The 22,528-nt window shown below is 52.3% G+C and overlaps 3 protein-coding genes across 13 annotated transcripts; 2 read left to right on the top strand and 1 right to left on the bottom strand.

The window, feature by feature from the left end:
* Positions 1-913: 913 nt before the first annotated feature.
* On the bottom strand, positions 914-6,291 carry LOC308548488 (uncharacterized protein). Of its 2 annotated transcripts, none has more exons than XR_013997613.1 (5): positions 6,207-6,291; positions 5,728-5,878; positions 3,089-3,253; positions 2,764-2,852; positions 914-2,042 (listed from the first exon to the last, which is right to left on the bottom strand). XR_013997613.1 is itself a non-coding variant. In XM_081120041.1 (5 exons), the coding sequence occupies exons 1-4, from the start codon at positions 6,259-6,261 to the stop codon at positions 2,835-2,837; spliced, it is 351 nt and encodes a 116-aa protein (XP_080976167.1). In that variant the 5' UTR covers positions 6,262-6,285; the 3' UTR covers positions 1,877-2,042; positions 2,764-2,834. The 2 variants fall into 2 exon arrangements, 1 of the variants encoding a protein (XP_080976167.1); XM_081120041.1 differs by having other exon boundaries at positions 1,877-2,042; positions 5,728-5,840; positions 6,207-6,285.
* Positions 2,845-4,900, top strand: RPS11 (ribosomal protein S11). Its single transcript, XM_081120040.1, has 5 exons — positions 2,845-2,931; positions 3,536-3,667; positions 3,863-3,938; positions 4,202-4,331; positions 4,726-4,900. Exons 1-5 carry the CDS (start codon positions 2,917-2,919, stop codon positions 4,847-4,849), a joined length of 477 nt encoding a protein of 158 aa, XP_080976166.1. The 5' UTR covers positions 2,845-2,916; the 3' UTR covers positions 4,850-4,900.
* Positions 6,292-15,025: 8,734 nt separating the features above from the next.
* FCGRT (Fc gamma receptor and transporter) lies at positions 15,026-22,486 on the top strand. Of its 10 annotated transcripts, none has more exons than XM_081117965.1 (7): positions 15,026-15,122; positions 16,142-16,228; positions 16,527-16,778; positions 16,886-17,161; positions 20,711-20,980; positions 21,574-21,687; positions 21,964-22,486. In XM_081117965.1, exons 2-7 carry the CDS (start codon positions 16,156-16,158, stop codon positions 22,041-22,043), a joined length of 1,065 nt encoding a protein of 354 aa, XP_080974091.1. In that variant the 5' UTR covers positions 15,026-15,122; positions 16,142-16,155; the 3' UTR covers positions 22,044-22,486. The 10 variants fall into 10 exon arrangements, with proteins under 10 accessions (XP_080974091.1, XP_080974087.1, XP_080974084.1 ...); XM_081117961.1 differs by having other exon boundaries at positions 15,050-15,122; positions 15,962-16,228; positions 21,964-22,485; XM_081117958.1 differs by lacking the exon at positions 15,026-15,122 and adding an exon at positions 15,269-15,524 and having other exon boundaries at positions 21,964-22,485.
* The last annotated feature ends 42 nt before the right edge of the window (positions 22,487-22,528 follow it).

Raw genomic sequence — 22,528 nt, 5'->3', positions numbered from 1 at the left:
GCTTAACAGTACAGGCTGTGCTGGAGTCTGTCCACAGATAAACGGATAAGTGTTGATTTATTTATAACCTGACATTCATGGGAGAATTAACCTTTGTAGAGATTTACCTGCCAACAATTTCCTAGGGAAGCCTTCTCAAACCACTGTGGCCTGTGGTGCCTGGTGCCCAGTTATTAAAGCTGTCTCCCTCTTAAGCTGCAAGGTATGGAATTGCCTGCACTTTAAAGCCACTCCCCATTTGTGGGACTTGGAGGTGGGCTACTCTAGTCTGCCACACTTGCTTTGGAGAAAGAAATGGGCAAGAAACACTTTGCACACATGGTAACTAGGTACTAGAAATGGGGTATTTAACATAGTTTAAGGCAAAACTAGACAGATTAGCCTGGATGAATCCCCAAAGGGTAAATAAGCCCTTCAGGTCACCTTTCATCACCTGCATCAGAGCCTGTCCCCATTTCACTGGTGAGGTTCAGATGGTAGGTGCCAGAATTCCACACAAAGCCCTCTGGTTTGACAAAGGCAGGCAAGTCTGTCCTGGAAAGGAAGCTGGGTTCATGCTGCCCTGGGATTGGTGTGTAATATTTAGAAATAATTTCCTAATTCAGTCAGTATTCAAATGCCTTACCTCAGCACAAAGGGGACCAGTTGAGGGTAGTTCACAGGCAAATTATAACTTCCACACATGCCATTGTCATGCTTAATCTTTCCAAAATGTCCCAGGTAGCAATGGCTTAGGTTTTCTCACTCTAACATGGGTGGTGATCCCACCCCTCCTGGGACTCCTGGGATCTGCCTCCAAAAGTAACCGAAGACAAGGTGCTTAATTCTAAAGTTTGGTGAAACAAAGCAGCAGGATGGTTAAAAAACGAAGCTTCCAATTCAAAAGACCATTAAGAAGGTGGTGAACCACAGGCTGGGAGGAAACATTTGCATTTCTCTTTGAAGGACTTACATTCCAAATATATGTAAAAAATGATAGTTTGGAAAACCTCCTAAAACTTAGTAACAAGGAGACAAAGTGAAAATGAGGCAAAGATTTGAATAGACATTGTACCAAAGAAGATGTACAAATGGCCAATAAGCACATGAGAAAACACTCAGCATCGTTCATTAGAGAAGGAAAATGAAATATCTGGGTGGACAGATGTAGAGAATCGGAGCCCTGGCCAGGAGCAGGAACGTTTTCAAAGCTCCAGTTCCATCCTGCCTACCTGCCCACCACCAACCAAAGCCTGTGGGCACACCGGTCCACGGGAGGGCCATAAGGGAGGGGGGTGTTTTAATGGGCATTTCTTTGCTCAGTGGGGATGTCTCCAGATCTACTGGCATTTGCATTTCTGTTATGAAATGCTGAGAAATAATGTCTGAAATCTGGCAGAGGCTGGGGAATATTCCCTTAAGAAGTAATGACTAGAGTTGGTTGAAGTTTATTATTGGACACCAAGGCTGTTCACAATGCAGGTCAAAAAATCTATCCAGCCATAAAATAAAATGGAATACAAATGAAAGTGGGGCGAGGGGCGAATCAGCGTATTGCAGGAAGGAAAGGAAAGAGTTAAAAGAAAGGGAAAGGAAGGCAGGGAGGGAGGAAGAGGCAGAGACTAAAGGAGAGAGGTGTTTGATGAGAACGTGGGAAGCTATTTCCTATTGTGGGTTGTGCTCAAAAACTTTTAAAAGCTAAGGACCTTAAACAGCTCTAAGTTGCCCCCACCCTTTCAGAGTGAAGCAGTATTTTCTTCGCTTTTCCCTTATCATCAAAATCTCCTCAGCTACTCTGAACAATTTGCAAAATATAGAGCATTTTAAAAACCAGAGAGGAAATCACACCTAATCCCACCACTTGGAGATGTAAACCACCGGGGCACGCGTTTTCTTTTAGCTTTTTTCTAAATAACTTTTATATTTAGGTTAGCACACGTTGCTGATAACAACTGTGGGCCCTGCCTTCTTAAAAAACTAGTATCATAAATCCTTTCCAAGTCGTTCAAAATTGCAGAAATTGCTTTTTTCTTCAAGAAGTTAATTATAAAGTGCAGAAGGTTCTGTAACAGAAAAAGTCCCCGTTAATGCTATCCCGAGGGGCTGAAACAACTACAATGAAAAACGTATCATTCAAAATTCACAAAGCTATCAAGTGTAAAAGAAATTTAAATAACTGAACTTTCAAATGACATTGTAAGTTTGTAGCATTTATATTTCATATATTCTGCACTGCCCAGACGTCAGCCCCGTGGCCACATAACTTTAAATATAATAAAAATTCGTAAAGTTAAAAATCCAGGTCTTTAGTGGCCACGGTACTGGAAAGCGCAGATAGAGGCATTTCCATTACAGCGGGAAGTTCTAGTGGACAGTTACGGACAGAAAACCCCAGAACGGTCTGCGGATGAAATGGGACACAGACAACTCCCACTGAAAAACCTCCCGGGCAGCTCCTGCCCCTCACATGGGCGGCGCCACCCATGGTCCTCAGATTTCGCGCTTTCCCACCACGCAGAAACATGGCAGCCACCTTATCCCGCTGGAACCCAGTACGGACACAGCCACGCGGGCCCCAGTTGCCCACGTGGTCTTACGGCCCGCGGAAACCTGACCGCCTTTCTATAACTCTCGCGATAACGTAGGAGGGCTCAGGCCAGCAACGCCTTCTTAACGTGAACTAGCGCGTGCAGTGCATTGAGGGCTAGACTATCGCGAGACCAAGCCCACTCGCCCCTCTGCCCTCAGTCATCATGGCGGCGTCGGTGCAAGTCTCCCAATCACCTGCTTGGTTAGGGCCGTCCGTCCATCAGAGTCGCGCTCAAGGCACCGCCCCAAATCGCCGTCCCCTTTCGTCACTTCCTCTCCAGCCCCTGCGCAGTCGATAAGGAAACCCGGACGCTGCGTCGGCTTTCTTTTTTTCAGGCGGCCGCGAAGATGGCGGACATTCAGGTGCGTGCTTGAGGCCCGCGCCGCGGTGCCAGGTCCCTCCCCGGGCCCCGGGGGCGTGTCCCGGAGCGGGACCCCGCGTCCCCGTTGGGGGGTTAATTCTGGGCGCCCTCGATTTCCCGAGGGTTAATTCGGGCCGAGGGCTCGTGTCTTGCGTTACCTGGATTAGCGCCTCGTAGATCCCGGGGCTCCGCACTTGAAAGTCGTGTATTCGACCAGAAGTGACTCCTGGGTGGGTGTTCTTGTGTCTTGGGGAATAATCCTTGCCGAACGGTGTCCGGGGTGTGTGAGAAACGAGTCTGTGTCTCCGGGTTTTGAGTGAATTCTGTAGGCGGTGGGAAGTGTTTGAGAGCGAAAATCCAAAGTAACCTCGGGTTTAGGGTTTAATCTGAATCAGAGGGACATCTGGGGTAAGAGTGTTCTCGGAGGTAATTCTGGGGCAGTAGGTCTTGGAGGCCGGCGTTTTAAAAGGAGGTAATTCTGGGGCTGTAAGCCTAGGAGGCCGGCTTTGGAGCGGAGGGGACCTGGGGGTTCCTGGGAGGGGTTCCTGGGAAGGCTTCCAGCTCGGCTCGCCTACCCCGGGCCCACCAGCTTCCTCTCCTTGCAGACCGAGCGTGCCTACCAGAAGCAGCCCACCATCTTCCAAAACAAGAAGAGGGTCCTGCTTGGAGAAACCGGCAAAGAAAAGCTACCGCGATACTACAAGAACATCGGTCTGGGTTTCAAGACGCCCAAGGAGGTACAGACCCTCGGGAGAAAGAATGAGACCCTTGTCTGTGCACGTGTCCCCGAGCTCAGCTGCCCTGCCCCCATCTCAGTGTCCGCTCCGAGGGCTACTGGGAATTGTAGTTTGTCTCTGAGGCCAACCTCACCCCCACCCGTTTTTTTAAGGAACTGCCTGGTCAAGCCTTACTTTTTTTTCTTACTCCTTCAGGCCATTGAGGGCACCTACATTGACAAGAAATGCCCCTTTACCGGTAATGTCTCCATCCGAGGGCGCATCTTATCTGGTGAGTGGGGTTGTCTGAGGGCTTGGGTTCAGATTTCTGGGTCTGAGGGAGGAGGGGCTGGGACTTGCACTCCTGGCCCCTGGGGCCCTGGCAGGTGATGTCTCTTTTCACGATGGTCTTCAGATGCCTGCCACAGGCACTGCTGAGAAAGCCACTTGGCAGAACTGATGCCAGAAGCAGGGTTGCCTGAGAGCCCTGCCCAGCTCCCAGCATGCTCTGGGCTGCCAGGGACCCTGACCCACAATCTGTTCCCTCTTCCCCAGGTGTGGTGACCAAGATGAAGATGCAGAGGACCATTGTCATCCGCCGAGACTACCTCCACTACATTAGAAAGTACAACCGCTTCGAGAAGCGCCACAAGAACATGTCGGTGCACCTGTCTCCCTGCTTCAGGTGAGCACAGTGGGTTCCTGGCCAGCCACCCTTCCAGGCAAAGAGGAGGGCGTGGACTGCACTCAAGTTTGAGTGACATGGGACTTGGTTTGGGTGTTAACACCCTGAGTACTTGTGGGGTTAGTAAACTTGAGGGGCTGGGGTGTGGGAGGGCTGCTGTAAACGAGCCACCGTCCTTGCAGGCCTCCAGTTCTCTGAAATGGAGGTGTGGTCAGAGCATCCTCTGTCCTGGACTGATAGCCTGGTGCCTTGCATGTAGCTTATGTTCAAATATGACAAGGGGGCAGCAGGAACTAGAAACTGGACCACGAAGGAGGCTCCTCTAGGGGCTGCTTGGGGCAGCCTCACACTCCCCTGCCCCCAGTATAACATAGATACTGTTCCCCCTCCACAGAGATGTCCAGATAGGCGACATTGTCACAGTGGGTGAGTGCCGGCCCCTGAGCAAGACCGTGCGCTTCAACGTGCTCAAGGTCACCAAGGCTGCTGGCACCAAGAAGCAGTTCCAGAAGTTCTGAGGCTCGATACCTGCCCACTGCCCCAAATAATAAAGTTATTTTCTCATCATGGGCCAGGCTCCCAGTATCTGTGACCTTGCCAGGGGGAGGTATGATCCCTGGGAATTAAGCGGGTTGATGAGAAAAATGGGGTGGTTTTTTTTTTTTGTGGTTTTTTTTTTATGTCTGTTGATTTCAGAAAGAGAGCAGGAGAGAGATAGAAACATCAATGATGAGGGAGTCATTGATGGGCTGCCTCCTGTACGCCCCCAACTAGGGATTGAGCCTACAACCCGGGCATGTGCCCTGACCAGGAATTGAACCGAGATCTCCTGGATCCTAGGTTGGTGCTCAACCGCTGAGCCACGCCCGGCCGAGCTGGCTTTCTTTTTTACCCTCTGGGATATAAGGATTGGATGGGGGCCAAATCCTGCCTCCTGCCCCCTCACCTCTAGGCGAAGACAGCCTGTATTAAAGATGCTGCGTCTCTCTTGTCTCCTTTTGGTCCTTGTCACCTTCTACCTGGCATTGAGCTGCTTCCTCCCACCCCCCTACCCCCAGTCTCTGGGGAGGAAGTGAGTGAGGGTGGAGGCTCCTGGGTTCTGGGCCCTTTCTGGCCTCCTTGGGGAGAGGGAGGAAGAAGCAGACGTACTCAAGGGGCTTGAGGTCACAGCTGCCTGGCTCTGAACTCTGAGGGCCTTGATCCCAACCTGGCCTTCCTTTCTCCCTGACAGTGGGGGTGGAGAGCTATTCAGGGGCTCCCCATTGTGAGTCCCCCTCCCCAAGTGAGCACCATGCCCCTTTGCAGATGAGCAAGCTCCTTGGAGGGGGCAGGTTCTTTGCTTGGAGTCCCAGTGAGTACCGAGCTCCAGGTCTCAGATGCTGGCAACTTCCCTTACCTGAAAATCCAAGTAAGGAAATGGCCTTGAGGGCAGGGTGCAAAATGAGGCCGGGCTGGAGCGCAGCTTAGTGATGCAGGGTCGCAGGCTGCTCAGAACTGGGTAGGAAGCCCCTGGAGGCGGAACCAGGAGGGACAGACCAGGCAGGGCCCTGAGCAAGGAGAGAAGTAGGAGATGGAGAAATGGGGACAGGGCCATGCAAATTTAGGAAAAGGCTGCTGACGGCCAGACAGTGGAAAGGGGAGATGGGAGGGGTTGACAGTTGGTAACAGCAGAAGGCTGTTAGAAGCAAAGAAAAAACGGGAAAAGAGGAACCTTGAGTGTCACATAGAGATAAGGAGAGACAACGGTTCAGCTGGACACAGAACAGGGACAGACTCAGATTTCAGAAATGGGGCAAAGTTAAGACCAGAAAATCAAGAAAGGATAAGGGGAAGGAGGAGGCAAGGACTTATGGATCTGAAGGGGGAGACCCTCACCCAAGCAGAGATGGAAGTGCGAAGATAGAAGGGACGTGCTGGAGTCGCCCCTCATGGCCTGGTGCTGCTGGGGTCCCCAGGTCCCTGACCCCCATGCCTGTACCAGGGACCACAGTATACCACTGGTACAAGGGTTGGGAGACAGGGCCTTGAGGAGAGGAGAACTGCCACTCCTCTAGGGAAGCCCAGCGGCTCCTTTTTACTCAGCGAGGGCGGGGGTTCCTGCCAGAGGAAGTGGGGCCACATCAGAGAGGGCAGGAAGGGGCAGGGACAGGTCAGAAGGGGGCGCCGCCCGGATTTCAGCCTGCAAGCCCGCCCCGCCCGTGCTGGAGGGCTAGGGACTCTGAGGGAGGGGGCCCTGGACCCTGAGGGAGCTGAGGCTGCCCCCCCCAGCAGGTGCTTCCGTTCCAGGACCTCTGTTTACAACAACAACAGACTAGCTCCCCTATTTCCTCCCAGCAGTCGTTGGGGCGTCTCCTTGGCACCCCATCGAGTCAGGCTACCTAGTCACAGATGAGGGGGTGCCTGATGTGCATTGGGGGACACCTAGTGGGTCACAAAGACCTAGAAGAGACCTCTGGGCCCCCACAGCTCTCTTGGGAGAGGAGTGGGACTGTACGTGTGACAGCTAAGATGTAATACCTACCCTGGATCAAAGCCTGGGTGCTCCTGCCCTCTTCCCACCTGCCCCTAGTCCCTCCCTCTGCCTGCCTGTGCCCCACCATCCCTGCCCCTCTGAGCCTTCGCACTGGCTGTGCCCTGTTCCTGGAACACTGTTTCCCTCCCTCACTCCTAGTCTCTAACGCTCGCTAACCTCTTTCCACTTGGCAAAATCTCTGATCCTCCCAGTGGCTCTTGCCTGCTTTATCTATGGGGACAGGTGAGACCCACCTAGGATGTACTTGCAGATTTAGTGTACAAATTCTGTACAATATTAGGTATTTATTTACCTTTTGAGCACCAGAATCTGAGCTCCCAGAGGGCAGGGATGTCTGCATCCTCAGGGCGTAGGGCAAGTTGTAAGTGCTCCATACTCATTTAGGTAAGTGAGTGAACAAGTGAATTTTGAACTTAAATCCCCACATTCTCACAGGGCAGGCTTGACAAGACACAGAATAACAGGAAGCTGTGAACTGGGGCAGAAACCTCCAAACAAACATTAAGACCACAGGCTCTGTTCTGAATTCTAGCCCTGCCGTTCATTAGCTGTGTGACCTTGGGCAGGTGACCTCCCCCCAACCACAGAGCCTTAGTTGCCTAACCTGTAAAATGGGTTCTTGCCACCCTGCCCCCATTGAGAGGGTGAAATGTCACGTGTGTTAATGGGGTAGATCTAGTTCTGGTAAGTGATATAAGGAAGTAATTGTGCCCAAGCCCTGAGCCTGTTGTTAGAGGAGGGCCCGGCGGTACTTGTCGCAGGCCCTGAGTCCCTTTGTTCCTTTGGACAGGCCCCAGGACAAGAGTCTTCAGCAGGTGGCCCCAGAGGGTTTTTTGGTGTGTTTTTTAAAAATATATCTTTATTGATTTCAGAGAGAGGAAGAGAGAGAGAGAGAGAAACATCAATGATGAGTCGTCATTGATCGGCTGCCTCCTGCATGCTCCCAACAGGATCAAGCCAGAACCCAGGCATGTGCCCCGACCAGGAATCAAACCACGATCTCCTGGATCCTAGGTCGAGATGCTCAACCGCCCCAGAGGTATTAGGTGGTGTGGAAGCCCTGGTGTTTTGTCACGGGATCTTGAATCTATTTTAGCATGCTTCTGGAATGTTCTGTTGCATACCTCTAATAGGAGACCCCACTAACAGGGAAGTTAGCTCCAGGCAGTTTCATAGCAAGGCCCTGGGTTTATGAGGACAGCAGGCATTAGGCCCATGGCGTGAAAACGGCAGATTGGATGGCCCTGTGCCTGTCATAGTCACCACAGGAAAATTCTGTTGCAGCCACATGGGCGATCACTGTTGCAGCCCCCGTGGTGTCCCTTTAGAGCGGGACACAGCTATGTGGATTGTAGTGGGAACTTGGGTCCTGTAACGGGACCTGGTGGTTGCAATACTGAGTTTACATTATGCCCATGAGTATCATTTGTGTAGCAGGCACCTGAATCCATTTAACTGGTCCCTAGCGCTGTGAGGCTATGAGCGGAGTGTGGGCCAAGTGAATTGGGGTGGCTTCCGTGAGTGTATTTGAGTGCTGCCCGAAGCCCATCATGGGGAAACTCTGGGGTCTCACACTGCAGCACCTGTTCTAACAGAGACCACAGCTTGTTTCAGGGGTGGGCATGGATTCTGCTGGAACATCCTAATAGGACACTGACACCAAATGAATTTTAGGGGCATATCAAACCAGCCAGGGCCATTCAGTATTGCCTTCATTCATTCACAAATATTTACTGTGCTGGCCCCTGGGGATGCGAGAGTGAGCAAGACAGATCCAGGGGCTGCTGAGAGCCTGCAGTCAACCTAGTGCAACCCTGGAGAAGTTAACAGAAAGCCGGGATGGGGAAGCAGGTGTTACCACTGTGCCCTGTGCCATACCTTTGACGGCCCAAGCCCCTCCCCTGAGGTAGGCACACTTATTCCCATTTTACAGGCAAAGAAATCAAGGCTCAGGGAAGCCCACTTGGAAGAGGCAGGATTTGATTTTCAACTCAGGTGTGATTGCCCCTTGGGGTCAGTAGGGGGCACTATAGTATAGGTGCAGAGGGGAGGGGTGGATGTCTAGGTGGCGATTCAGGGAGCAGAACTCAGAGCTGCCCTGGGGACATTCATGGTACACAGACCCCAGGGGCCAAGGTGGTGGAGCAGCTGTTCAGTTTGGCTTAATACTCTGCTTGACTGGTCTTGAAAATCGGAACAGGGGCCCCACATTCTCATTTGGCATTGGGCCCAGCAGATTAGTAACTGGTCCAGCCGTGGGCTTTCTATTGCTTTTGATTGGCCCCTTGGGACGTGGTAACAAGACCCCAGGGATCTGGAGGGCACAGACACCTCATTAGAGCAGGACCCTGGGGTTACCATAGGAAACAGCCAGCGAATGCCGTAAATGGCCCCTGAAGACATAGCAGGACCCCAGGGCACCCACAAGGGACTCCCAGTGGACATTAAGGGACCGTGAGGGCTTTTTCTTTTATAGCAGGAAGGAGGGAAGTTATGGGGGAATGTTTCAGGCTAAACCCTGAGGCCATTCTAACTGGAGGGAAAGAAGATCAGAACAGGGACTGTCTTGCAGGGGCAAGGGAGGGCATCCTCCGTGACTGGTAGGCTTGATAAGGGTCCCCCAAAGATGTCTCTGCCCTAATCCCCCAAAACCTGTGAATATGAGACCTTATATGACAAAAGGGACTTTGCAGATGTGATTAAGTTCAGGATCCTGAAATGGGAAGATAATCCTGGATCATCCAGGTGAGACCAATGTCATCACAAGGGTCCTTATAAGAGGAAGGCAGAGGATCAGAGAGATGAATATAAGGACAGATGCAGGGGTCAGGGAGGAGAGAAGATGCTGGTGTTGAAGATGGAGGAAAGTGCCGCTAGCCAAGGAATGCAGGTGGCCTCACAGCTGGGAAAGGCAAAAGGATTCTCCCCTGGAGCTGCCAGAAGGAACCAGCCCTGTGGACCGTGTTGGACTTCTGGTCTCCGGAACTGAAAGATAACATATCTGTATTGTTTTAAGCCGCTTGATTTATGGTGCTGGGTTACAGCAGCCATAGGACACTAATACAACCATCCAGGGCCCTGTAGATGGATGGCTGCTAAAGCAGGATATAGGACGCATGGGTAAAAGCCTTTGGGGAGATTTTCCCTGAGCCCCTAGGGCACTTTGATGGTTCTGGGGATGGACTAGGAAGCCCCTGGACTATTTCAGCAGGACCCTAGAGACCTCATGGTAGAGCCCTGGTCAGGGCACAGACAAGAAGCGATCAATGAATGCATCAATAGGTGGAACAACAAATCCATCTCTCCCTCCCTCCCTTCATGGGAGGGCTAAGAGGCATCTACTAGGGTCCCGGCAGGGCCTGGAGGGCTTAGAGAGGCCACCCTGAGGCCTTTGAGTACCCTCAAGGCTACATGAGAGAAGGCTGCACCCATTTTAGCAGGACCCAGGGGACCTTCTGAGTGCTCAGCATCCTGGGGACATTTTATCAGGAACCAAAGGGTTTTTCAGAGGACCCAGTGAGTGTTAGAGTAGGTTGCTGACAGGTGTCGAAGTGACAGCTGGTGGGACATTGTATCAGGACTGAAGACACCTAGAGGAGATACCCAGACATGGGGAAAGCAGGACTCAGACAATTGAGCAAGATGTGAGTGTTAGAGCATGACCTGGGCCACTGGGAAGGCCCAGGACCATGCACTGGGGTCCTGGGTGTATGGGGGCAGGAATCCAAGCACTTGTCCTCCCCTTGGGGGTCTCCTGGGATTGTTTTAGGGTCCTAGGCAACTGAGCAGAATCCTAGAGATTGTTGTAACCTCAGGACCCTTTTTCAGTGGGGTCTCAGGTCCCTTAGGGTGGGGACCTTGGAATGAGGGAAAGCATTCTAGCTGGAGGAAGGCATGGGAGGGCAAAATAGCAGAGTCCCGGAGAGCGGACAGTTTCCTGCCAGCTAGGGGTGTTTTAGCAGGTCCTGGAGGCTCTGTCGAATTGTTTTTATTTTCCTATCTATTTTTCTGTCTGTCTGACTGACTGACTGATTACTTATCTATCTGTGTATTTATTTATCTGTCTGCCTAGGTACCTGTCTCTCTGTGTCTGTCCATCCATCATTTGTGGGAAGGTTCAATAATAGAACCCAGGGGTTGGTTTGGGGAGCCTGCTCAGTTTCACAACAGAAACTGAAGGTGGTAGGGGGAGGGCCCTGGGGCTGAGGGCCCTTTGGTGGCAGTCGCTGGTTCTGTGAGGACTCAGAACTCATTCAGAAGGATCCCAGGGATGGGGGAACCAATTAGTCCAGGGACATTAGTGGAGGCTTTTAAAGACTTTATTGCTGGGTCTCAGGATACTGTTGGGGACCCAAGGAGCATGAAGGTGGGGCCTGAAATTTTCAGAGACCCAGGGGCAGGGTGGAGTCCTCTGGCGATGGTCCTGCAGGACCCAGGGGCACTGTAGTTAAAGCCAGTTATCACAGCAGAGCTGTGAGGGGTGCAGTGGGACTCCAGGGTTGGGTAGTGGGGTGCTGGGACAGCCAAGGGAAACTGAGACTATCTTTTTGTTTGATTGTTTTTTATTGATTTCAGAGAGAGAGACATCGATCTGTGGCTCCACTTGTTGATGCATCATTGGTTGCTTCTTGTATGTGCCCTGACCGGGGACCAAACCCCAAACCTTGGTGCGTCCAGACAATGCTCTGAGCAGCTGAGCTTCCCAGCCAGGCCCGCAGACACCTTTGGACTCATCTCCAAATCAGCTCTTCCTGGTTCTGCCTTTGGACTTGTCGGCTGCAACTCTTTCCCGAGTCCCCAGCCGACTCACCACCCCTATCAGATTTTAGACTCAGCAAACTGCCACAGTCATGTGAGCCAATTCCTTGAAGTATGTCTCTTTCTATAGAGAACCTTGGCTAATATGTCATATGACCTAGCAATTCCATTCCTGGGTATATTACCCCAAAGAATTGATAACAGTGGGAGGAAAAATGAAACAAAACAACCAAACCAGCCCCGGCCCGGGTGTCTCGGTGGTTGGAGTGTCAGCTCTTGCACCTGAGGGTCTTGGTTTCGATCCCGGTCAAGGGCATGTACCTGGGTTACAGGTTTGATCCCCAGCCCCAGGTGGGGCGAGTGTGGGAGGCAACCAATCGATGTGTCTCTGTCACATCGATGTTTCTCTCTCTCCCATTCCCTCCTTCCCTTCCAGTCTCTCTAAAAATGGAAAAAATATCCTTGGGTGAAGATTAACAACAAAAAATTGTACATATATGTTCATAGCAGCATTATCTGTAAGAGCCAAAAAGTGGAAACAGCCCAAACGTCCATCAATGAATGAATGGATAAACAAAAGGTGATAGATCCATATGATGGAATATTATTATTCAGCCATAAAAAGGAGCGACTACATGGATGAACCTCGAAAACATGCTGAGTGAAAAAAGCCAAACACAAAAGGCTACAATATTGTAGGTTCCCATTTATATGAAATACCCAGTCGAGGCAAACCCATAAAAGCAGATTGCAGGGGACTTGGGGGAGGAGGGGGCTGCTTGATGTGTAGGTGTCCTTTTGGGGGTGATGAAAAAGTTCTGGAGCCAGACAGTGGTGATGGTCACGTTGTGAACGCAGTAAATTTCATTACATGGGAAGTCTTATTTATTTTTTATTAAGAGAAAATAACCAAATTTAATACATACATATGAATGGGAACCCCACATACATGAGAGAATCAGGGGCACCACATGCACAAGAAGTTCCATTAAATGGTAAATCTTACGTTCTGCGCATTTTACAATAGAACAAATGAACGGAAGCACCGCAGCAGGAGCGCGGGGCCCGGAGGAGCTGCGGGCGAGACCGCGGTGGCGGGTGTGCTCGGCGCCCCTGGGGACTGGCTCCAGGGCCCCTGCAGACCCCAAAGCCCAGAATGCTCAAGTCCTTATGCAAAAGGGTGTGGTGGCGGAGAGGGGACCGTGTGCTCCTGAGCTCGTGTCAGGAGGTGTTGAGGACGCAGAGGCCTGCGGCCGCGCTCCGCTCGGTCGCCGTCGAGCAGCCGGCCCGGGGAGGGCGCGAGGCTGCGGCGCGAGGCCGATCCGCACTCCCGGCGTGAAGCGCCGGCTCGTGGCCGCCGGCCAGGTTGGTGTCAGCCCGTCACGTACGCTATTTCGAATAAATTCTTCATCACTTTGCAGAGACACTGGTACGAATGCCACTCTATGAATTCTTTGCAGTGTTTGCTTCCTTGAAGAAATGATAAGCTGGCCGGGGGTTGGTGCCCTGGTTTGAGCATGTTTAGACCAATGAGAAGCGCCTTTTGCTGATGGCTGACTTTCCAGTTCGTTAACATCTCTGCCAGTTCAGTTTCTGGGCAGGTTTCCAGCGTTGTTCCCCCACCCTTTTTTTTTTTTTTTTTTGGTGGTTAATCCTCACCCAAGGATATTTTTTCCATTTTTTTAAATTTTTTATTGATTTCAGAGAGAGGAAGGGAGAGGGAGAGAGAAACATCAATGATGAGAGTCATTGATCGGCTGCCTCCTGCACGCCCCCCACTGGGGATCCAGCCCCCAGCCCCGGCGTGTGCCCTGACTGAGAATTGAACCATAAGGTCCTGGTTCATGGGTAGACACTCGACCACTGAGCCACACCAGCCAGGCTCCACTGATTTTGAGAGAGAGTGGAAGGGAGGGAGAAATGGGGAAAGAGCGAAACATCCACATAAGAGAGACAAATAGATTGGTTGCCTCCCCATGCACCCTGAATCCCTGCAGCACCAGTCCATGCCCTTGACCAAGAATGGAATCCCAGATGCTTTGGTGTGAGGGAGTCACAGTGGCAAGGGTCCCCACCCTTAAAAGAATTTTTGTTTTGTGTATTGATTCTAGAGAGAGAGAGGAAAGGAGAGAGAGACACAGAGAGAGACATCGATCTGTGGCTCCACTTGTTGATGCATCATTGGTTGCTTCTTGTATGTGCCCTGACCGGGGACCAAACCCCAAACCTTGGTGCGTCCAGACAATGCTCTGAGCAGCTGAGCTTCCCAGCCAGGCCCGCAGACACCTTTGGACTCATCTCCAAATCAGCTCTTCCTGGTTCTGCCTTTGGGCTTGTCGGCAGCCACTCTTTCCAGTGTCCCCAGCCGACCCACCACCCCTATCAGATTTTAGACTCAGCAAACTGCCACAGTCATGTGAGCCAATTCCTTGAAGTACGTCTCTTTCTATAGAGAACCTTGGCTAATATGTCATATGACCTAGCAATTCCATTTCTGGGTATATTACCCCAAAGAATTGATAATAGTGGGAGGAAAAATGAAACAAAACAACCAAACCAGCCCCGGCCCGGGTGTCTCGGTGGTTGGAGTGTCAGCTCTTGCACCTGAGGGTCTTGGTTTCGATCCCGGTCAAGGGCATGTACCTGGGTTACAGGTTTGATCCCCAGCCCCAGGTGGGGCGAGTGTGGGAGGCAACCAATCGATGTGTCTCTCTCACATCGATGTTTCTCTCTCTCTCTTTCTATCTCCCCCTCCCTCCCTCCCTTCCACTCTCTCTAAAAATCAATGGAAAAAACGTCCTTGCGTGAGGATTAACAACAACAACAAAAGCATTATTTATTTATTTTATTTTCACTCGATATTTTTTCCATTGCTTTTCAGAGAAAGTAGAAGGGAGGAAGGGGGGGGGAAGCACATGGATTGGTTGCCTCCTGCATGTGCCCGGGCAGGGGCTGGGGATCAAACCTGCAACTGAGGTAGGTGCCCTTGGCAGGAATCAAACCTGAGACCCTTCAGTCCAAGCGCCCATGCTCTAACCACTGAGCCAAACCCGCCTGGGCCATTGGTTGATTCTTGGATGTGCCCTGACCAGGGATCAAACCCGCAACCTTTGCTATAGGGATGACACTCTAACCAGATGATATCCGGGGCCAGCCCCACTCTTTTTTTGCATTAATGGAATCATTTGGTGGAAGTGGAATCTAAGTGTCCGTTTTGATTTGCATGTGCCGTGCCCATTTAGTGTTTGATGCAATAACTGGACCTTGAATCAATAAATGTAAAAAGAGCTTTTGATCTGTAATCCCTTTTTACAAAGTTTTTATTTTACTAATAAAACATTGTTCTAAAACAAAAATATTGTTCTTAAAAACAAAACAAAAACGAAGTGCAGGGGCACTTTAAGGGCCTCTTGGGGGAGGGGTTCCGAGGAGGAAATGCTGCACCAAGTGTCTGCAGACAGCCGGGGTAGGGACCTAGTGGAGGCCTGGGGGTAAATGAGGTAAGAAGGGACCCACGGGGACGAGGCTGGGGCGCCAGTGGCGTGGGCCCGCTCTCAGCTTGCTCATGGAATTTCGGTCTGGCTCACACCCTCAAAATGAAAACAACTGGGAGCAACGGAAAGAGAAACAAACAAAAAAAACACACAAGGACAAAAGTTCCAAGACAGCCAGAGACAAAAACTCAGAGTCTGGGCCCAGGGCCTGGGGTGTGCCCTGCAGCTGGGGGGTGGGGTTGCCTGTTCCCGGAGTTGGAGTCGGGGAGCAGTATCCAGACAGGATGTGAGAGAGGAACTGGGGTCACCAGTCACGGGAGCCAGCTCGGTGCAGGCGGGAAGGGATCGCGGCCGCAGTGAGCAGAGCCGGGCCGGCCGAGGGGGCACCGGCTGGGGTCGGCACTCCCGGTGCGGGGGCGGCGGGGGGCCGGGCCCCTGGGTGCGAGGGCGGAGGGCCGGGGGGCCGGACCCCTGGGTGCGAGGGCGGAGGGCCGGGGGGCCGGACTCCTGGGTCCGAGGGCGGAGGGGCGAGGGGCCGGACTCCTGGGTCCGAGGGCGGAGGGTCTGGGGGCCGGACTCCTGGGTCCGAGGGCGGAGGGTCTGGGGGCCGGACTCCTGGGTCCGAGGGCGGAGGGCCGGGGGGCCGGACTCCTGGGTCCGAGGGCGGAGGGCCGGGGGGCCGGACTCCTGGGTCCGAGGGCGGAGGGGCGAGGGGCCGGACTCCTGGGTCCGAGGGCGGAGGGCCGGGGGGCCGGACTCCTGGGTCCGAGGGCGGAGGCGGAGGCGGGCTGAGCCCTGAGAACGAATCCCAGGCCATCCAGACTCTGTAATTAATTAACCAACAGGGTTCAAATTAGGGGGTGAAAGTGCACTGAGGCGCAGGGCATTGTCGCCTGGGTCCTGGCCGGAGCCCGACCGCGCGCCCGCACCAGCAGACGCCGGCGAGGTGGCCGAGCCCCGCGGATCCGGGGGCGCCAGGGGCGAGGCGGGGGTCCCGCGCAGTCACGCGCCTCCTCCCGCCCCAGGTCTCCCTCTCAGGATGCGGGTCCCCCGGCCTCAGCCCTGGGGGCTCTGTCTCCTGCTGGTCCTCCTGCCCGGGACCCTGCGCGCAGGTGAGGGGCGCCGGGCGGGGCTGTCGGGGCGGGAAAGGGGCGCCCCGCGGGGAAAGGGGCGCACGGGCAAGATCTGAAGTTCCCCGGGAGCCAGGCGCGGCGTCCCCCGCCGCGGTTCACTTTTCCATTTTCTCCTGCTGGGCCCCGCGTGTCTGGGAGCCACCTGGCCCCCGTCTCCAGGTCCCTGCCCCCCCCGCCCCCGGTCTGTCCCTCCATCCCTGAGCTGTCCCCTCCGTCCAGCTGTCTTTCCTCTGGGGTGCCCGCCCCGTCTGCCCCCTTCACCTCCGTCTCCCTGCAGAGAGCCATCGCTCCCTCATGTACCACTTCACCGCCGTGTCCTCCCCGGCCCAGGGGACCCCCGCCTTCTGGGTGTCGGGCTGGGTGGGGCCTCTGCAGTACCTGAGATACAACAGCCTGCGGGAGGAGGCCGACCCCTGCGCCTCGTGGGTCTGGGAGAACCAGGCGTCCTGGTACTGGGAGAAAGAGACGGCGGACATGAAGCGCCAGCAGCAGCTCTTCCTGGACGCTTTCACCGTCCTGGAGCAAGAGGGTGAGGGGCTGGGGGCCGGACTCCCGGGCCTGAGGGAGGAGGGGCTGGAGGGGCAAGGGGCCCAGCCCTGCCCCTGGGCCCTGATCGCCTGTGTGTGGGTCCCCCAGTTTCCTACGTCCTGCAGGGACTGCTGGGCTGTGAGTTGGGCCTTGACAACACCTCAGTGCCCGTGGCCACGTTCGCCCTGAATGGCGAGGAGTTCATGAGTTTCGACCCCACGACGGGCGTCTGGGATGGAGACTGGCCTGAGGCTCTGGCCATCAGCAAGAAGTGGATGCAGCAGCCAGAGGCTGCGCACCAGGAGACAGACTTCCTGCTGGTCTCCTGCCCCCAGCGCCTGCGGAGCCACCTGGAGATGGGCCGCACAAACCTGGAATGGAAGGGTGAGCAGCCGCCAGAGGAATCTGACCCCTGGGATCTCTCCATCCCCACTGCCCCCTCCCTGGCCGTCCAGCCTCCATCCCCCACTTGTCCCAGAGGGTCTTTCTGCCCCCTGAAGTGACCCTGCCCCTCTCCTGCACACAGCCTGGCACTGGGGCCCCGGACGGTGTGGCCTCTGTCCCTCTCCTGAGCCTCACAGTCTCCATCTGCCCCCCTCTGCCAGGTGGAATCAGCTGGAGTTCCTTGAGCTCACGCCAACCCTCCCATTTCTTCACCTCTGCCATTCTCCTTTCATTTCCACTGGCATCACACCCAGGGACGTTCCTCTGGCCCACGAGGCTTTCATTTGCCTCTTTGGGGCTCCCATGATGTCTCATGTGACCTCCATTACAGCACATGTCACTCTGAGCTGTAATGACATCCACATCCGGGCAATTCTCAAGGGCTGGAATTAGAGCTCCTTGGTCCTTAGTGTCCCTGCACCTTGCAATCCCAGCTTCCCTCCTGGCCCTACATAGAGACTATCCTCTATCCAGCAATCAGAGGGGTGTTTTAAAGTGTAAATGAGCTCCCATCCTGTCACTGCTTAAAACCATTCCAATAGCTTCCCACTAGCGTTAGACTAAAATCCAAACTACACTGAGGTCCACAGGCCCCACATGATCTGGCTGTTTCCCGTCACTGTAACTTCAGGACATCTTCGCTCCAGTGGTCTCCTTGCCCTCCACCATGTCGGATTCTTTCCCTCCTCAGTACCTTTGCACCTGCTGTTCCCTCTGCTTGCGATTCTCTTCCAGGGGATCCTGCCATGGCTGGGCCCTTCCTATGCTTTAGGTTTGATCTTGGATATCAACTCGTCAGCAAGGCCATCCCCAGCCACCCTGGCTAAAGTGTGCCCCAGCCCACTGCCATTATTGTCTCTCATGCCACTGTTTTGTTCATTCAATCATCATAGTATTTTTTTTTTTTTAAATCCTCACCTGAGGGTATTTTTTCCATTGCTTTTTCAAAGGGAGAGTCAAAGGGAGAGAGAGAGAGAGAGAGAGAGAAACATCAATGTGAGAAACACATCAATTGGTTGCCTCCCTCATGAGCCCCAACCAGGACCGGGGATCGAATCTACAACCCAGGTACGTGCCCTTGACTGAGAATCGAATCCAAGACCCTCTGGTGCACAGGCCGACACTGGCCAGGACTTCAATTAATTTTTATATGTCCCCATGTACCTGCCTTCCAGATCAAGATCTAGAACATTTCCAGGAGATTTCCTTGTGTCCCCTCCAATTCCATACCCCCCAAGAGAAACAACTAATCTGATTTCTGTAGCCATAGCGTTGCCTGGTTTTCAACTTCATACAACTCTGAGTATGTGCTTGTTTGTGTCTGGCATCTTTCACCCCAGCTTGTGTCATGAGACTCTGTTGAGTGTATCGGTAGTTCATTTTTTTATTGAGTACTATTCCATTTCATGTTTGATACCACAGTTTATCAACAATTGGTTTATTTCCAGATTGGGGCTATTGCGAGTAAAGCTGCTACAGGCATTCTTATACATGCCTTTTGATGACTCTGTATTTTCATTTTTTTAGTTAATACCCATGAGTGGAGTGGTTAAGTCATAGTCTGCTTGTGGGATTAGCTGTAGTAGGTGTGCTGCATGTTCTCTCAAAGCAGTTGAACCAGTTTCATACTCCCAGCAGCTGTGTATGTGTATTCCAGTTGCTCCACAGGTTTGCCAGAAGTTGATTCTGTATTTCATTTTATCAGTTCTAGTGGGTGTGTAGCAGGATCTTATTGTGAATTCATTTTTCATTAATCAGATAAATGATTTGATGACTTGCCACGTTGAGGACTTTTTCACATTATTGGCCAGTTGGGTGTCCACTCTTTGGGAGTGGCTGTTTGAGTCTTTTGCCCTTTTTTTTTTTTTCAGAGAGTGGAAGAGAGAGAGAGAGGAACATCCATGTGAGAGAGACGCATCGATTGGTTGCCTCCTGCAGACTCATCGAGTCTGAACCCGTGCCCTTGACCGGAATCAAACCCAGGACCCTTCAGTATGAGGGGCTGACACTCTAACCACTGAGCCAAACTGGCTAGGGCTTTTGCCCATTTTTAAATTAGAACTTTTGCCTTTTTTTTTTATTAGAGTTCTTAATATATTTTGGATAACTCACTCTCTTGATTAATGTAGCTTTTTGGAACGTTTTGATATCTAGTAGCTAAGGTCTCCAGCTTTATTGCTTTGGTCAGTCTATGTCATTTGCATTTCCATATACATTTCTGCCAAAAAAAAAATCCTATAGGGATTTTTTATAACAATTAAATTGTATCTATAGGTCAATGTGGAGAATTGACATCTTAACAATACTGTCTTTTTTTTTTTTTTAACAATATTGTCTTCTAATCCATGAATTCAGTATTTCCCTTTACTTGTTTAGATGTACTTTAACTTCTCTGTGTAATAATTGGCAGTTTTCCATGTAGGATCTTATACCTCTTTGTATAGATTTATTCCTAAGTACTGACATTTTTTGATGGTTCTGTAAATGGTAATTCTAATAATTTCACTTTCTAGTTGTTTGTAGCTAGTTTATAGAAATACTATTGCTTTTTAAAATATGTTTTTATTGATTTCTTTTAGAGAGAGAGAGAGGGAGGGTGAGGGAGGGAATGAAACACCCCTGAGAGAGAAACATCAATCGTCTGCCTTCTACATGCCCCCTACTGGGGATCAAGCCAGCAACCTGGGCATGTGCCCTGAACCGGAATCGAACTGGCAACCTCTTGATGCACGAGATGATGCTCAACCCACTGAGCTGCACCGGCCAGGGTGAAATACTATTGATTTTTCTATTTCCTTTGTATCCAGAAATTTTGCTGAATTCACTTATTTCTATTAAATTTATATAGCTTCTTTTGGATCATGTCATCTTTGATATGTTTTATATTCTTTTGTAATTTTAATACCTTTTATTTCTTTTTCTTATCTTGTTGCACTGGCTAGGATCCCCAGTACAATGTTGAATAGAGTGCTGATAATGACCATCCTGTATTCTTTGTTTTTTTAAATTGATTTTAGAGAGAGAGAGAGGGAGGAAGAGGAAGAGAGAGAGAAAAACATTAATGTGGGAGAGAAACATCTATCAGTTGCTTCCTGTACACACCCTAACCAGGGATCGACACACAACCTGGGTTTGTGCCCTAACCAGGAATTGAACCAACCGAGCCATACTGGCCAGGGCACTTTTGTCTGTCTTGTTCACTGCTGTGTCAATGATAGATGCTCAGTATACATGTCAGCTATCGGAAGGAATGGATGAGAGCTGGATACCCCGCTGGTGGATAGGTCTGGTCTCTGTTCTCCTGGGTAGGTCCTGCTCCTTTTACTGTTATATTCTCCAGGTGCAGCACAGTCCAGGGCACATGGTGGGGCCTGCTGGGTAGAGCCAAAGGATTGGAGGCCTCTCTATGTCCCTGTCTGGCCCTGCACTGGGCCTAGCCCTGGGGGTTTGTGGGCTGGGGCTCAGGCCTGTCTGCCTGTTTGTCTGCAGAGCCACCTTCCATGCGCCTGAAGGCCCGACCAGGCAGCCCGGGCTTTTCTGTGCTCACCTGCAGTGCCTTCTCCTTCTACCCTCCGGAGTTACAACTGCGATTCCTGAGGAATGGGCTAGCCGTGGGCTCCGGTGAGAGCGACTTTGGCCCCAATGGCGACGGCTCCTTCCATGCCTGGTCGACACTAACAGTCAAAAGTGGCGACGAGCATCACTACCGCTGTGTGGTGCAGCACGCGGGGCTGCCGCAGCCTCTCATCGTGGAACTGGGTGATGTTACTACGCGTTTCTGAGTCTGACCACCTCCTACCCCACTGCCGCCAGTCACCCCCGTGTCTGACTGCCTCGTGCCCCACTACTGCCAATTCTTCCAAAGCCTGGCAGCCCTCTGTCCTGTGTCTCTTGTCCTCCCTAGCCTTCCTTGCTGCTGCTGCTGCTGCTGGCCTCATTGAGTCTGGCCCCCCTGTTAACCACTATGGACAGTCCTCCCTAAGTTTGACCACCTTCCGTCCTGCTGCTGCCAGTCCTCACCAAGACCCACCATTTACTGCTTTGAATCTGACCTACTGCTCTGTGCCCACCCTCCTCTCTGAGTTCTAATACCACCCCCTGCTGCTGCAGGTCCCTTGGCCAGTGTGACTGAGACCACTCTTGCTGTGGCTGGTTCTTACATCCAACCTGGGGGTGTTCTGCCCAGACCCAGCATATCAGCTGGCTGGTCTTTCATCTGCCCACACCCACTCCCCCAAACTTGGTGTTGGGATCTCTAAAATTGGGAGGGACTGAGAACTCCCAGCCCCCTGTCCTGGCTCTGCTGGGACAGAGGGTCCAGTCAACATCTGACAGCATTTCTTTGGCTGCAGATTCATCAGCCACGTCTTTGGTGCCAGTGATTGGAATCGTCATCGGCCTCTTACTGCTCACGGCAGTGGCTGTAGGAGGAGCTCTGCTGTGGAGGAGGAGGAAGGGGCTACCAGGTGTGCAGCAGGAAGAGGGAAGAGACAGAGGGGGACAGAGACCTGAAAAGAGGGGAGCAGAGATCTAGACAGAGGCACAGAGAGAGGTGGGGGTGGAGAACTGGGGTGGGGGAAACAGACTCAGAGGGGGACAGAAACCCATAGAGTAGCACAGAGATTGAGACAGACACACACACACACATGCACACACTCACACACGCATACACCCACGGGTGAGCAGCAGAGACCCAGAGGATCTCAGAGATTCTGATGACCTCCCCTTTTCTCTTTCCTCAGCCCCTTGGATCTCTCTCCGTGGGGACGATGTAGGGTCCCTCCTGCCCACTCCTTGCCTGTCCAAGGATGCTGACTCCTAGGATATGAAAGCATTCTTAGCAACTGCCTGGTCTTCCCCATCCTGGCTGCCACCAGCTAATGCAGTCAGGTCCCTTTCATGCTGTGAGACTTCCTGGAATCCTGGTATTTCTGAGCCTCCGGAAGGAGTCCTGGGCCCGATGTCCTCCCTCTGGATTTTTCCTCCTGTGATCTGCCTCATTTCCCCCTCCTAAAATATATGGCTCTTTTCCACCTCCACATATAACATAAGTTTTGGCCCAAGTCATTGTGTTCTCATCATTTCAACTTTTTCAGTGGGGGAGGTAAGGGAATGGGGGGGGGGGGATAATGGTGTAAGCCCCGGGCTTCAAATCTCTCCTGAGGCTAGCACGTTGCCATGTGGAATTTGCCCCTTTATGTACCAAGTCATATATTCTTCTTTCATAAATTTCACAAATATTTACTGAATGCCTACATTGTGCCAAGCTTTTGTTTGTTTTTTGTTGTCGTTGATCCTCGCCGGAGA

This window comes from Miniopterus schreibersii (assembly GCF_964146895.1).
Source record: "Miniopterus schreibersii genome assembly, chromosome: 18".
Taxonomy (NCBI): Eukaryota; Metazoa; Chordata; class Mammalia; order Chiroptera; family Miniopteridae; genus Miniopterus; species Miniopterus schreibersii.
Note: the sequence above shows the minus strand (reverse complement) of the source record. Positions and strands in the feature narration are given on the sequence as shown.

Bases quoted from the DNA above. Each gene is read 5' to 3' on its own strand.
- RPS11 (XM_081120040.1), top strand. The intron at 3,668-3,862 runs GTACAGACCCTC...TTACTCCTTCAG, and splicing joins GTTTCAAGACGCCCAAGGAG to GCCATTGAGGGCACCTACAT. The intron at 3,939-4,201 runs GTGAGTGGGGTT...CCTCTTCCCCAG, and splicing joins CCGAGGGCGCATCTTATCTG to GTGTGGTGACCAAGATGAAG.
- LOC308548488 (XM_081120041.1), bottom strand. From the start codon at position 6,261: ATGAGGGGCGACTCCAGCACGTCCCTTCTATCTTCGCACTTCCATCTC. The intron at 5,841-6,206 runs GTGAGGGTCTCC...TTCCGCCTCCAG, and splicing joins GCACTTCCATCTCTGCTTGG to GGGCTTCCTACCCAGTTCTG. The intron at 3,254-5,727 runs GTAAGGGAAGTT...CACCGCCTACAG, and splicing joins TTCCTTACTTGGATTTTCAG to AATTCACTCAAAACCCGGAG.
- FCGRT (XM_081117965.1), top strand. From the start codon at position 16,156: ATGCGGGTCCCCCGGCCTCAGCCCTGGGGGCTCTGTCTCCTGCTGGTC. The intron at 16,229-16,526 runs GTGAGGGGCGCC...GTCTCCCTGCAG, and splicing joins GCCCGGGACCCTGCGCGCAG to AGAGCCATCGCTCCCTCATG. The intron at 16,779-16,885 runs GTGAGGGGCTGG...TGGGTCCCCCAG, and splicing joins CACCGTCCTGGAGCAAGAGG to TTTCCTACGTCCTGCAGGGA.